The sequence below is a fragment of the Vigna umbellata genome, chromosome 3 (assembly GCF_029865625.1).
Source record: "Vigna umbellata cultivar VRB3 chromosome 3, Vumbellata_1.0, whole genome shotgun sequence".
Classification (NCBI taxonomy): domain Eukaryota; kingdom Viridiplantae; phylum Streptophyta; class Magnoliopsida; order Fabales; family Fabaceae; genus Vigna; species Vigna umbellata.
In genome coordinates, this window is record NC_142167.1 from 41850179 (window position 1) to 41863198 (window position 13020).

At 33.9% G+C, this 13020-nt stretch overlaps 2 protein-coding genes and 2 long non-coding RNA genes across 7 annotated transcripts; 2 read left to right on the forward strand and 2 right to left on the reverse strand.

The window, feature by feature from the left end:
• Positions 1-2444: 2444 nt before the first annotated feature.
• LOC148202513 (uncharacterized) lies at positions 2445-6997 on the forward strand. Its single transcript, XR_015785115.1, has 3 exons — positions 2445-2534; positions 2669-3360; positions 6877-6997. It is a non-coding gene; the product is annotated as an uncharacterized LOC148202513 (long non-coding RNA).
• LOC124842539 (cysteine-rich receptor-like protein kinase 10) lies at positions 3368-7263 on the reverse strand. Of its 2 annotated transcripts, XM_047319045.2 has the most exons (7): positions 6442-7263; positions 6176-6295; positions 5892-6046; positions 5596-5806; positions 4322-4559; positions 4029-4176; positions 3368-3934 (listed from the first exon to the last, which is right to left on the reverse strand). In XM_047319045.2, exons 1-7 carry the CDS (start codon positions 7223-7225, stop codon positions 3626-3628), a joined length of 1965 nt encoding a protein of 654 aa, XP_047175001.2. In that variant the 5' UTR covers positions 7226-7263; the 3' UTR covers positions 3368-3625. The 2 variants fall into 2 exon arrangements, with proteins under 2 accessions (XP_047175001.2, XP_087966450.1); XM_088110324.1 differs by lacking the exon at positions 6176-6295 and having other exon boundaries at positions 6406-7263.
• Positions 6993-12297, forward strand: LOC148202514 (uncharacterized). 2 transcript variants are annotated; one of them, XR_015785113.1, is made up of 5 exons: positions 6993-7129; positions 9797-9897; positions 11370-11556; positions 11739-11997; positions 12158-12297. It is a non-coding gene; the product is annotated as an uncharacterized LOC148202514 (long non-coding RNA). The 2 variants fall into 2 exon arrangements; XR_015785114.1 differs by lacking the exon at positions 11370-11556.
• On the reverse strand, positions 9592-12783 carry LOC124842542 (cysteine-rich receptor-like protein kinase 25). 2 transcript variants are annotated; one of them, XM_088110323.1, is made up of 7 exons: positions 11745-12783; positions 11438-11599; positions 11230-11399; positions 10933-11143; positions 10377-10614; positions 10133-10280; positions 9592-10037 (listed from the first exon to the last, which is right to left on the reverse strand). In XM_088110323.1, exons 1-7 carry the CDS (start codon positions 12598-12600, stop codon positions 9729-9731), a joined length of 2094 nt encoding a protein of 697 aa, XP_087966449.1. In that variant the 5' UTR covers positions 12601-12783; the 3' UTR covers positions 9592-9728. The 2 variants fall into 2 exon arrangements, with proteins under 2 accessions (XP_087966449.1, XP_087966448.1); XM_088110322.1 differs by having other exon boundaries at positions 11230-11384; positions 11480-11599; positions 11745-12782.
• Between the last annotated feature and the right edge of the window lie 237 nt (positions 12784-13020).

The window sequence follows — 13020 nt, forward strand, 5'->3', positions numbered from 1 at the left end:
TTCGGTTTGGCGTCTTTATAAATTTTTGATCAAATAGGAAATTGAAATGGTTGAAAGTGAAAGATGAAACTAAAATGATTGATAATGAAAGACAAACTTGAGATGATTGATAAAGAATGATGAAGAAAATATGAGATGAATAGAATGTTGTGGATTTGTACGAGCGTTCCAGGGAGGAACGACTCAGGATTGAGAATTGAGATTTGTAAAGTATGACTGTGGTTATGCTAGTGCTGACAGTTCATCCTGATGTTTCGTGAGTACTCGTCCTCACGTAGAGGAGGGTAGGTCATGTGTGGAAACGGCAGGAGGTCCCGTCCTTAGGGGTACTTTGGATGAATAGGATTAACCTCGGGTGGCAGTTGATAAGAGTATTCCAATTACTACATCACCCGGGTGCATGAACGCCTGTAGCTACACAGATTTCATACAGTCCTGACAGTCAGTCTAGTACTAGGCTTCGTATGATATGTATGATGAAATGTACTTTGTTTTGTTGGATTGTTTGGAATGTATGTTTATGCATGAATTAAATTACATAAGCTTACCCTGCGTTTCCTGTCGTGTCTGGTTTTGTACGTCCGTCCTTGTCATTGCAATGGTCATCCGTGTGGATGTGAGCAGAAGGAGTCGAGCTGCTGGATAAGGCGCTGGGAGAAGAAAATTTGGAAGAAATCGAAGTCAAGACCGGAGAGTAGGACGTTCGGGCAATAGTCTAGTTATAGTAAGGTGGATGTCCGCTCACCTTTCCTTTTGTTTAAGTATGAACGATCGGTATTGTTATTTTGTAAACCGGTCGCATAGTTTGGGTGGTGAGGTACAACTTTAATTTGTAACTTTTTCTGTAAGGCCGTTCGGCCATGAGCGTACGCTCGTCTCTAGTTAAGACTAATCTGGATTATTATTAATGTAATTATTCTATCATATGATTTATTGCTGTAATTTTGGGATGTTATAATGAGGAAGGTAGAAAACGAGAGAGAAGAACAATAAAATTTAACTTACTCTTCTACAACATTTAATCAGAGAGAATTGAAGATCTTATCATAACTTAAGAGTTAGAAAACTAAGAAATATAACATAGATTATTAAAGAAATGAGTTTTAAGTAAATGATATATGTTTTAACTAACGAGACTCATTAATCAAAACTCCATTTATATTTTTAATTTTTAATATTAAAATAAACAAGTTTTATTATTTAGAACATCCTGTCACCACTAATACTTTGATTTAAAGAGTCTCACAAAAATAGTATTATAGTACTTAAACATGTTTTTATTTTTAATAGATAAGTTTATTGGAAAAGATATCTTAGAACTTAATTAATATAGGAAAATATGTTTAGAAAAACATGTTTATTAGGCATTACTTGTTATTATATTTTTAATATTATTATTTAATTTATGTTTGTTGAAAAATGAATTTTTCGGCTGATCAAAGTTTTTATTTGAAGATTATTTTTGTAAATAGATATAATTTTAATATTTAAATAAAATAATGTAAATAATTTATTTATTTAAATATAGTGAAAGTTATATAATATTCAATGTTTGAAATATTGAAATTAAAATTTATAACTAAAATTTTAAGTTATATATTATATTATGCATTGTTAAAGTAAGATTTAGAAATATTGGAAAATATGATCTTATATAAAATAAAAATAACGCAAAATAAATTTTAAAATTTGTAAATAGAACATCATTAAATATAAACAAAGATATATATTGAAGGATATTAATATATAAAATAAGAGATACTATTATTTTTTAATAATAAATATCAAGGTTAAAAATAATCTGTTTTTGTAACTGTCAGTTTTAACAATTATTTTTTCTTTGTTTTGCTTTCAATGAATTAATAATTTTAATAAAAGGAAAAAATATATGAAGATTTAGGCAATTAAAAAATGACTCAAATTTTCTTCTAGTGTGCAGAATCACATACAACTTAGGGGAAAAAGGGTTGATTGGCTTCGGAAAAATGTTAAAGATCAGTGATATTAAAATAGATTGAAACTCGTGAGTTATGTCTAGTTTGGCTAAGTTGGGTGGAAAAAAAAAAGTTAAAATTTTAAATACGGGTTAATTTTGAATTAACTCACTAAATAAATTAACCCATTAAAAACTCCATTCACCTGTATTGAATTTATGATGAGTTAGTTTTGCTCGCAAACTCATCTAATTTATTTTTTATGTTTGCTTTTAAATTATATTTGGAGTTTAAAATAAGTTTAGATTGTATTATATTTTTTTAATTTATTTTGAATTTTTTAAAATTTAACATAAAAAAAACTTGTAAAACTTTTAAAAAAGTCAATAAGTCATGTCCTTTAACCTATTAACTCGTGATCAGTCAGATTCAAATATCAACCGCTGTCTGACTCGTTTTTACCGTGCTAGTTAAGATACATTATCAAATTTTATTATATTTTCAAACAATGCAATGCATTATGACACTTACATCCTTTCTCTGTATCTATTAAAAAACACAAAATCACTGCATTCTAAACATTTTCCGAAAAATTCTCAGGTATCTCTGCATTGTTTGTTAAAGTTGCGTTCTCTTAGTTTATTGTTTTTCTAAAGTTGTTTTGCATAGTTGTAATGATAATGGTATCATCTTCTTAGCAAAGGAATCTGACTAGTCTCCTTTATTCTTTGTAGTTGAAACTGACACAACTTAATACCTTAATACTCTTATTTGAGTTTCAATCAAACGAGTTTAAGTTGCGGTGGCTATGAACTGTTTGTGAAAATGCCTTTGTGCCGGAAAATTGGGGGGTAAGTCTCGAGAGTAAACTTGCCTAGTTGGTTTTGAAAATAGTTTCTTAACGGGTTATGGTGGCACGTTCTGTGAGTTTGAGGCTATTTGTTCTTGTCAAACCTTTTTTTCTTTTCAATTTCGGGGAACAAATATAGTAGCTCTTAATGTCTTCAAATTAGAAAATGGTTGATGTAAGTAGCACTGAGGTTGATGAAAGTAGCACTTACCGAGTAGCCATGAACTTTTTGGCTCATACGTAGATTTGGCTACCAATTCCCTCTTGAACTTTTATGGGTATTTGCTTCTTTATGAAAATTTTCTCAGACTTTGCTGCTTCCGGAATTTAACATCAGCTTTGCTTTTTGTGTGGCCAATTGCCTCTCCCATGTTAGCGTGTTGTCTATCATTCAGGTTCTTCATGATGACTTAACGGAGTGGAATATAGATAATGGAACAATTTCTGTTAAGAAGAAAACTGATGGCTCAGTCAGGCTTGATTCCTTGTTGGAGAAACACATGGTGCTGCTCGTTCTGACTTTGACAAGGACTTGCAATGTTACCGGGGATGGTTTTCTCACCCAAGCAATTTTAGGTACCTGGCTTTGTGATTATAATTTTGTTTTATGAACTGTGGTTGGATGCCGTATTTTTGTCTGTGCAGTTTTTTCTTGGAAATTGATGTATTTTCTTACGCAACAAAAGCAAGATTTTTATATTGGAGATTGGACTATATTCTAAAGTAAAAAGTAGGGGTACATATAATGTCAATATGACTAGATAAATTAATAAATAATTTGATTTAAATCAATTATAAATGCAACTTTAGATATATACAAATCCATTGTGCAATCATGAAATTACCTAGGTAAAGTAATGGAGGATGTTATATCATAAATGGAACGATTGTTGGAACTTCTTGATGTGGAGCCTTTCTCTGAGACCATTCTTCCTACTGAAAAGGCTGGGTGCTTGGGTTTTGGAATGGCCACTGTGTCACTCACCAGCATTACAACAACATCGGACATGGTTGGTCTATCTCTTGCGTCTTCTTGAACACACAACAAACCAATCTGTATGCACCTCTGTACTTCACTGCCTATGAAGGATTTTTCTAGTATTGGATCCATCAATTCCAAACATTTTCCTTCATACCATATTCTCCAAGCCTACACATGTATTTGTAGTTTTTTTAATAAGCTTAAGCCTTAGTTCTCTTAGCATTGTAAATAATTTCTATACCACATTAGAGTGGAGACTTACGTATACAAGGAGAATTTGACCATCTGACAGGTAGAATCTACCATTCTTTCTCCCACAAATGATTTCTAGAACAAGAACTCCGAAGCTGAAAACATCAGATTTCACTGAAAATAGTCCTTCCATAGCATATTCAGGAGCCATGTATCCACTAATAAATGGAAATCAATAGACCTTTGTTATTATCTCGTGTCAAGAAACATATAGCAAAGAATTTTATTTTACTGTAATTAAAAACTAAAATATGCATTGATAAATCGTATTGTTTTCAAAGTATTTGTCATAAGTAAACTCACTAAGTGCCCATAACTCGTTTTGTATTTGCTTGGTTCTGTCCCACTTCAAATGCCCTTGCCAATCCAAAATCTGATATTTTGGGATTCATGTCATGGTCTAATAGAACGTTGCTGGCTTTGAGATCTCTATGAATTACTCTCAGTTGAGAGTCCTCATGAAGGTAAAACATACCTCTTGCTATTCCATTGATAATGCTTAATCTTAGTTTCCAATCGAATTGTTTTCTTCTCTCAACATCTGAGAGCACAATAAAATCATAGAGATTTGAACAACAAAACGGTGTGGTAAGCAGAAAAATAGAAAATACACCAAATGCTATGATTTAGCCACACGAAGAGATAAAAAACCAAAAGAATCTATCACTTCCCCTTGAAAGATGAGTTATAACATGATATAACTGAATTTAGTGTAATGTGTATATGAAAGAAAGAAAAATATGGTATGACTGTGTTAGCTATTATGATCGTGTTCTCATGCTCTTAGTTTTCTCACTTTACTTGGGAACCAATTCTATTTTTGTACTGTCGAATGCTGAAGAACAAATTGCAGTGAAAGCAACACTGCTACTGGGGTTATGTGTGTTGGATAAACGTAAATGTGATGGGGCTCATTTGTTGAATAAGGGAATGAATGTTCCCCACCTTTTGTGCAAAGTAGAAAAGTCCTTTGTTTGGATGTGCAAAGTTTTCCACGGCAGCAGCTTTTGTATGTTGCAAGTCTTTGGTTGCAAGACTTTGGTGCATGATTGATGTCATGGCTAGCAACCGTGAAAGATGGGAAGTGGAGTTTGTTATAAATAGAAGAGAAAGCAAGGGGTTACATACCCACCACGGAGAAGAAAGAAAATATAGAGGAAGGTGTGGTCAAGTGTGGCACACTTTCATGTGTGTGCACCATGGAAGAGATGGTGAAAGTAAAGAAAGAGAGGGATAGCCACGGATGTATTTGTGTGAGCACCGTGAAGTGGAGAAAAATATGTAGGAGTATGTGGGAGAGAGAAGAACCACTGTGGAGAAGAAAGAAGAGAAAGAATTATGTATTGTGAGTGAAGAAAGGAGAGTACCCACGGTGAAGGATAAAAACAGAGTTGTGTTGTGTTGTTGTTTGTGAGTTTTGAAGAGTATATTATTGTTGTATTGTGAGGGTAAAATGTTGTTTGTATTTGTGTGTTCTGGAAAGTTTTCCAGAAAATTTATAATGGAGTATATTTTCATAATTCTACAAAATTGGTACCAGAGAGCATATTTCCATATTTTACAATGTGAAAACATACCAAATAGGTGAAAGTCGAGACTTTTATTCGGCAAATACTCATATACGAGTATCTTTTCATTTCCCTCCGAGCAACATGCTAAAAGTCTTACTAGGTTACGATGCCTCAATTTAGCTATAAACATTACTTCATTTTTGAACTCCTCTGAGCCTTGACCAGAAAATTCTGAGAGTCTTTTTACTGCAATTTGCGTTCCATCAGGCAGAGTTCCCTGATAAAAATTTGCAATAAAGAAAACCATATAAAAAGTTGGTAAAAATAAGGAATCTATATCTGAAACTTCAAATCATCCAAACCTTGTAAACGGAGCCGAATCCGCCTTCCCCCAATTTAGATGCTTCTGAAAAGTTATCAGTACTCTCTAGAATTGTGATTAATGGGATTCTAGGCAGGTCCGTGTTCCACATTTCCCCTGGTTGAATTTTGTGAAATGATGGTAGAGGAAGCCGTTCTACAGAGAGAAGGTTGTGAGTTTATATATGAGAAAACTATTTTTATTTGACTAGGAGAAAATCAAGGAATGTGTGCTTGGAGAAGTTACATTCTCTAACTCCACCCTTCATTTTTTCTTGATAATTACCTTTTCTCACGCTTTTCCTATGCCAGAAGGAATACACGCTGAAACATAGTACAATTATTGGCCCAGTCACACTGAAGGTAATGATCAATATTTTTGACCTGTTATTACTCCCTTGTTTATCTGCGACAATAAGAAAGATGAATGAGAATATAAGGTAGATTTGGTGATAAAAGAGGAAGGGACGGAGGAGGGGATATGCCGTTGGTTTGAATGCTTCCACTAATAAAAACTAATATTTGTTGATAAAAAGATGGATTCAGATTCACCTTGTACATTGGGAGCAGGAGCTGAAGGTGGTTGGGTGTTAAGAAGATAGAACATATAATCATCATACCGAATCAAACAACTTCCAGACCAAATATTCCATACTAGTTTTTGTTCACAGCATTTGTGAAGTTCAGCTAGTATGTCCTCCAAACATTGTCTGCACACTTCATTTGTGAGATCTCTAGAGCATTGCACCACGCTATACCTACTCTCAGTGGCACTCAAATTGAAGCCGTCCTTATAATACAACTGGTTGGTTCCATTAGTTGCTTTTCTGATCAAACTTCTCAAAAAATCCTCACCTATCTGAATCTCTGTTATATTCGATATGTTTTTTGTTCCAAGAACATGCCATGTTGGATATGTCATAGCTTTCCCAAAGAATTCTTCATTTGAGTACCTTATAAGGCAGTAATCATTCCACACCACAGCAGACACCCTATTGGAGCAGAGCCGAGGGGTTTCTCTTGCAGCAGTGGAAATACAAACATGACAAAAGTATCCAGCCAAGCCACCCCCACAATAATAGAGGCCGTACACAGAGCTATTGTTGGAGCCTATGGTGGTGATGTTGTAACCATTGCTTGTGCCTGAATCTGAGGACATCCAAGTCAGGATTCTATCAAGGTTGGTTTGGTATGCAGTGCTGAGAGTTTGTTGGGCGGTGTTATTGCAGCTACTTCCCAGGTATGACTGTTCTTCAGCCTTTGTAATGAATGACCTGAAATTCAGCAGTAACAAGAAAGTAAAACTTATCCTTTGTATTCCTATCATGGAGTACATGTTTAATTTTGTTATTTCCTACAACAATTGAAACATATAGCAAGCTATTCATTTCACAACCAAGAGTTTCATGTGTTTTTCATTCTCAATTGTCAATTTTGTTGATTGCTAAATAAAATACCATTTTTAACAGTAAATATTAAAAAAGATAAACTTGGAATTTTAAAATTTAACATGCATTAAATTTCAACTAACCTACCCAATAATTGAGGGCATGTCTGGGCAAAGTTATGACTAGTTCTTATGAGTTTGAATAAGGCAGCGCTTCTGATATCAGTTACGTATGCAATTTTGCTTATAGATAACAGTATTATTCTAACGGTAACTATAACCAAGAAAATATCGATTATATTTTAAAATAATGTTGTTCCTACGTCTGAGAAATTTTTAATTTGGGTTTTTAAGTAAAATTTATTAAATCGGTTTTGTGCGTGTAAAGTGCTTTTGGTCTTCGTATATGTATTATATTTTAAATTTGATCTTATATATGTAGTGCATTTTTATTTTATCTATTAAATGGCCAAATTAAGAACGCGTTTATATATATATATATATATATATATATATATATGGAGTTTTTTAACTTCTTAAAATATACCAAATTTAAGTTGATAAAAAAATTATTTTTAATTTAAAATAAAAAATTACAAAAAAAAACAAAAATTATTTAAATATCCTTAACCTTAAAATTTAGAATTCACAATATATGAAGGTATTTTTGTCAACTAAAATTTGGTACACTTTAAGAGATTACATAAATGTGTGGATCATATTTATCAATGATTTCTTCCATTATTGTCTCTTCTTACCTCCCTTTTTGTCACTATTGCGATTGAACCATCCATGCTTTTTCTCCTGTAGCAAAGATGGTTTTTGTTAGTTTATTTATAGTCGTGGTAGCTCTTCAACAATGACCTCTTTATCTCTTGGATGTCAACAATGCATTCCTCAAGGCAATTTCCAAGAAGACATTTACATGAAGCAATCTCCCAAATTTTTTGTTGAGGATAGTCTTTTGGGTTGACATTTCATCTTCTATGTCGTATTCGAAAATCATTAACAATTTGGTGTCACTAGAGTGCATAAGCAGATATTTTCAACAAGTCTTTATTGATTATATTAGTAACAAGCTTGGTATATACGATTTGTATGCACCAACTTGAGGGAGAGTGTTAGATATATTATCTTTATCTTTTATCTTTAGTTAGTTTGCTATTATTTATTATTTGTATTTTTTGCTTAGTCCATATTTCTAAGTACCCTATGTGTGAATTTAACACGAGGAAGATTAATCCCACAAATACTTTTTCACTATATTCAACAAAGTTTGGCTTAAAGTCCACTTCTTAATGTGGTATCAGAGCCAATATTAGAGCCTATCCTAGCAACATTTGTTGTTTGTTGGACATATTGTTTCACTCGCTATCGGACTATTCATTAATGTTTAGTCCTACGCACGAGATGTATATATCTCGACATGAGGAGGTGTGTTAGAAGTCTCACATCAATTAGAGATAAGGTCAATTTAGCGTATATATAGGTACAAACTTCACTTACAACCCGATTTTGTAGAGTTTAATTAGGTTTATTGTCCATTTCTTAACAAAAGGTACCACAAAGAAGCAGAAAAGGAAATTCTATGAAGTTACGAAATATAAAGCAGGAAATGGTGTTATACACATTGTATTTTGTCACCAACTATTTTTAGGGCCCTTTTGGGTAGTAGTGAAGATAGTTGTAAGAGATGGCTTGACTTAAAAATCCTTGAAGTATTTTGTGATTCTCTTTGTAAATAAACAGGGAAAGAATTGGAATACCCGAAGTGTTGCATCATATATAATATTGTTTATTTCTGATAAAGAAAAACATATATTTGGCTGCCAAGTCCTACTTGAACATTTATGGATATTTGCTTGTTTTTGAAAATATTCCCTGACTTTCCTGTTTCGGGAAGGCACATCAGCTTTGCTCTCCACTTGTTGTGTTTCCCATTGCCTTGCTCGTGTTAGCGTGTTGCTTATCATACAGATGATAACTTAACTGAGTGGAATATAAAGAATGGAAATATTTCTGTTAATGAGAAAACTGATGGCTAAGTCAGGCTTGATTCCTTGTTCGAGAAACACATCATTCTGCTTGTTCTGTCTATGACAGGGACTAGCAGGGTTACTGGGGATGGTTTTCTCACACAAGCAACTTTAGATATTTTGGCTTTGTGAAGATAATTTTTTTTTATGGACTGTGGTTTCATAAGGTGGACATATAAGGGCTCATTTTGTGTGCTTTTTTGTGTGTGCAGTTTTTTCTTGGAACTGGATCTATATTACGCAACAAAAAGGAAGACAATTATATTGGGCATTGAACTATGTTCTAATTTAAAAAGTATTGGTACATTAAATGTTAATATGAAATTAATGACTAACTTGATTCACATCAGTTATAAATACAACTTCATTGGTCACTTTTGAACAGATATATACAAGTCTGTTGCGCAATCATGAAATTATCTTGGTAAAGTAATAGAGGTTGTTATATCACTAATGGAAAGTTTCTTGGAACTTCTTGATGTAGGGACTTCCTCTGTGGCCGTTCTTCCAACTGAAAATGCTGGGTGCCTGGGTTTTGGAATGGCTACTGTGTCACTTGCTAGCATTACCACAACATCCGACATGGTTGGTCTATCTCTTGCATCTTCTTGAACACACAACAAACCAATCTGTATGCACCTTTCTACTTCACTTCCTATGAAGGATTTTTCCAGCATTGAATCCATCAATTCCAAACATTTTCCTTCATACCATGTTCTCAAAGCCTACACAAGTATTTGTGTTTTTTTTTTTAATATTCTTAAGTCTTAGTTATCTTAGCATTGAATAATTTCACGACCACACTAGAGTGAAGACTTACATATACAAGAAGATTTTGACCATCTGACAGGTAGAATCCACCATTCTTTCTCCCAGAAATGATTTCTAGAACAAGAACTCCAAAGCTGAAAACATCAGATTTCACTGAAAATAGTCCCTCCATAGCATATTCAGGAGCCATGTATCCACTAATAGAAATCAATAAAGCTTTGTCATTATCTCGAGTCAAGGAACATATAGGAAAGAATTTCATTGAAATACTAAAATATGCAGATAGAACTCACTAAGTTCCCATTACTCGTTTTGTATTTGCCTGGTTCTGACCTACTTCAAATGCCCTTGCCAATCCAAAATCTGATATTTTGGGATTCATGTCATGGTCTAATAGAACGTTGCTTGCTTTGAGATCTCTATGGATTACTCTGAGTTGAGAGTCCTCATGAAGGTATAAAATACCTTTCGCTATTCCACTGATAAGGCTTGATCTTATTTTCCAATCGAATTTTTTTCTTTTCTCAACATCTGACCACACAACAGCATTGAGATTTGAACAAAAAACAGTTAGTGAAGAAAATATATATAGAAAATACACCATATTCTATGGTTTGGCTATAGAAATGGGGAAACAAAATACTAGAAGAATTTTTCATTTTCTCCATAAAGATAAATGATGAGATTATTATTAATTGCATGATATAATAGTACTATATACAAGCCAGGACAACTACGTTCCCATAGTTTCCCATTTTACTTGGGAACAAATACTATTTTTGTACTGGAGATTGCTGGAGACAATTGCAGAAAATACAACACTGCTGCTGGAGTTATGTGAAAACATACCAAATAGGTGAAAGTCGAGACTTTTATTTGGCAAATACTCATATACAAGTATCTTTTCATTTTCCTCCGAGCAACATGCTAAAAGTCTTACAAGGTTGCGATGTCTCAATTTAGCTATAAACATCACTTCATTGTTGAACTCCTCCGAGCCTTGACCAGAAAATTGGGAGAGTCTTTTGACTGCAATTTGCTTTCCATCAGGAAGAGTTCCCTGATAAAGTTTGCAATAAATAAGAGTACATAGAAAGATGGTAAAAAAATAAGAAATCTATATCAGAAACTCCTCATCTTTACAACCTTGTACACGGGGCCAAATCCACCTTCTCCTAGTTTAGATGCTTCTGAAAAGTTATCAGTACTCTGTAGAATTCTTATTAATGGGATTCTAGGCAGGTCTGGGTTCCACATTTCCTCTGATTGAATTTTATGTGATGAAGGTAGAGGAAGCCCTTCTACAAAGAAAATTTTGTGAGTTCATATCTCAGCCATGTGTTCTTGCAGAAATGAGATTCCCTATCCCCACCCGTGGTTATTCCTTGATAGTTACCTTTTCTCAGTCTTCTCCTATGGCAGAAGCAGTATAGGCTGAAACATGAAATAATTATTGGCCCTACCACGCTGAAGGTAATGATCAATATTTTTGATCTGTTATTACCGCCTAGTTTATCTGTGACAAAATAAAAGATTAATGAAAATATAAGATTGATTTGGTGATAAAAGTGGAAGGGAGGGAGAAGGAAATAGATCCATTAACAATAGCTAATATATTAATGACTGATATTTGCTTATGAAAAAAACGGATTCAGGTTCACCTTGTGCATTGGGCTCGGGAGCTGAAGGTGGTTGGTTGGGAAGAAGGTAGAACATATGATCATCATACCTTATCAAACAACTTCCAGACCAAACCGTCCATGTTACTTTCTGTTCACAACATTTGGGAACTTCAGCCAGTATGTCCTCCAAACACTGTCTGCACGCTTCATTTGTGAGATCTCTAGTGCATTGCACCACGCTATACCTACTCTCAGTGGCACTCAAATTGAAGCCTTCCTTATAGTACAACTGGTTGGTTTCATTAGTTGCTTTTCTGATCAAACTTGTCACAAAATTCTCACCTTTCTGAATCTCTGTTATATTGGATATGTTTCTTTTTCCAAAACTATGCCATATTTGGGATGTCATAGCTTTCCCAAAGAAGTCCTCATTTGAGTACCTTATAACGCAGTAATCATTCCACACCACAGCAGATACCCTATTGGGGCAGAGCTGAGGGGCTTCGTTTGCAGCAGTGGAAACACAAAATTGACAAAAGTATCCAACCGCGTCACCGCCACAATCATAGAGGCCATACACAGAGCTATTGGTGCCTATGGTGGTGTGGTTATAACCATTGCTTGTGGCTGCATCCAAGGGCATCCAGGTTAGGATTCTATCAAGGTTGGTTTGGTATGCACTGCTTAGAGTCTGCTGGGTAGTGTTCACACAGTTACTTCCCAGGTTTGCTTCTTCTTCGGCCTTTGTGATGAATGATCTGAAACTCAGCAATAAAAAGAAAGTAAAGCATATTGATCTCATGTTTCTTTGTATTCCTGTGATGAAGTACTTGCTTAATTGTGTTATTTGCTGCAATGATTGAAACACATAGCTAGTAATGCATTTCACAGCCATGAGTTTAATGACCTATTAATTCTAATTGTCAATTTTGATTACTAAAGTACCATTTTTTTATCCTTTAACAGTGAATGTAAAACAAGATAAAGTTCAAATTTGAAATTCAACATGTATAAAATGTCAACTAACGTAGCCAATAGTTGAGGGAAAGACATGGTAAAGTCATGACTAGCTCACTGAGAGCTTGTATCTAGCAGCCCTTCTGACATCAGGTACGTAGTCAACTTTGCTTACAGTTAAAAGTATCGTTTTCACCTAAACAAAAAACAAAGAGAATATTCTTCTTTTTTTTTTGTATTAAATTAATTAAATCCGTTTTGTACATGTAAAATGTTATTCATTTTTAATTTGGTCTTCCTATACATGTATTATATTTTAAATTTTCTCCTTACACCGGTATGCCTTTTTATATTTGAT

Coding starts and splice junctions, on each gene's coding strand:
- LOC124842539 (XM_047319045.2), bottom strand. CDS start 7,225: ATGTACTCCATGATAGGAATACAAAGGATAAGTTTTACTTTCTTGTTA. Junction 4,177..4,321: donor AAACGAGTTATGGGCACTTA/GTGAGTTTACTT, acceptor TCCATTTATTAG/TGGATACATGGCTCCTGAAT. Junction 3,935..4,028: donor GTCAAATTCTCCTTGTATAC/GTAAGTCTCCAC, acceptor ATACATGTGTAG/GCTTGGAGAATATGGTATGA.
- LOC124842542 (XM_088110323.1), bottom strand. CDS start 12,600: ATGGCTGTGAAATGCATTACTAGCTATGTGTTTCAATCATTGCAGCAA. Junction 11,144..11,229: donor GATTTGGCCCCGTGTACAAG/GTTGTAAAGATG, acceptor AAACTTTATCAG/GGAACTCTTCCTGATGGAAA. Junction 10,615..10,932: donor TCTCGACTTTCACCTATTTG/GTATGTTTTCAC, acceptor TTGTGTGGTCAG/ATGTTGAGAAAAGAAAAAAA.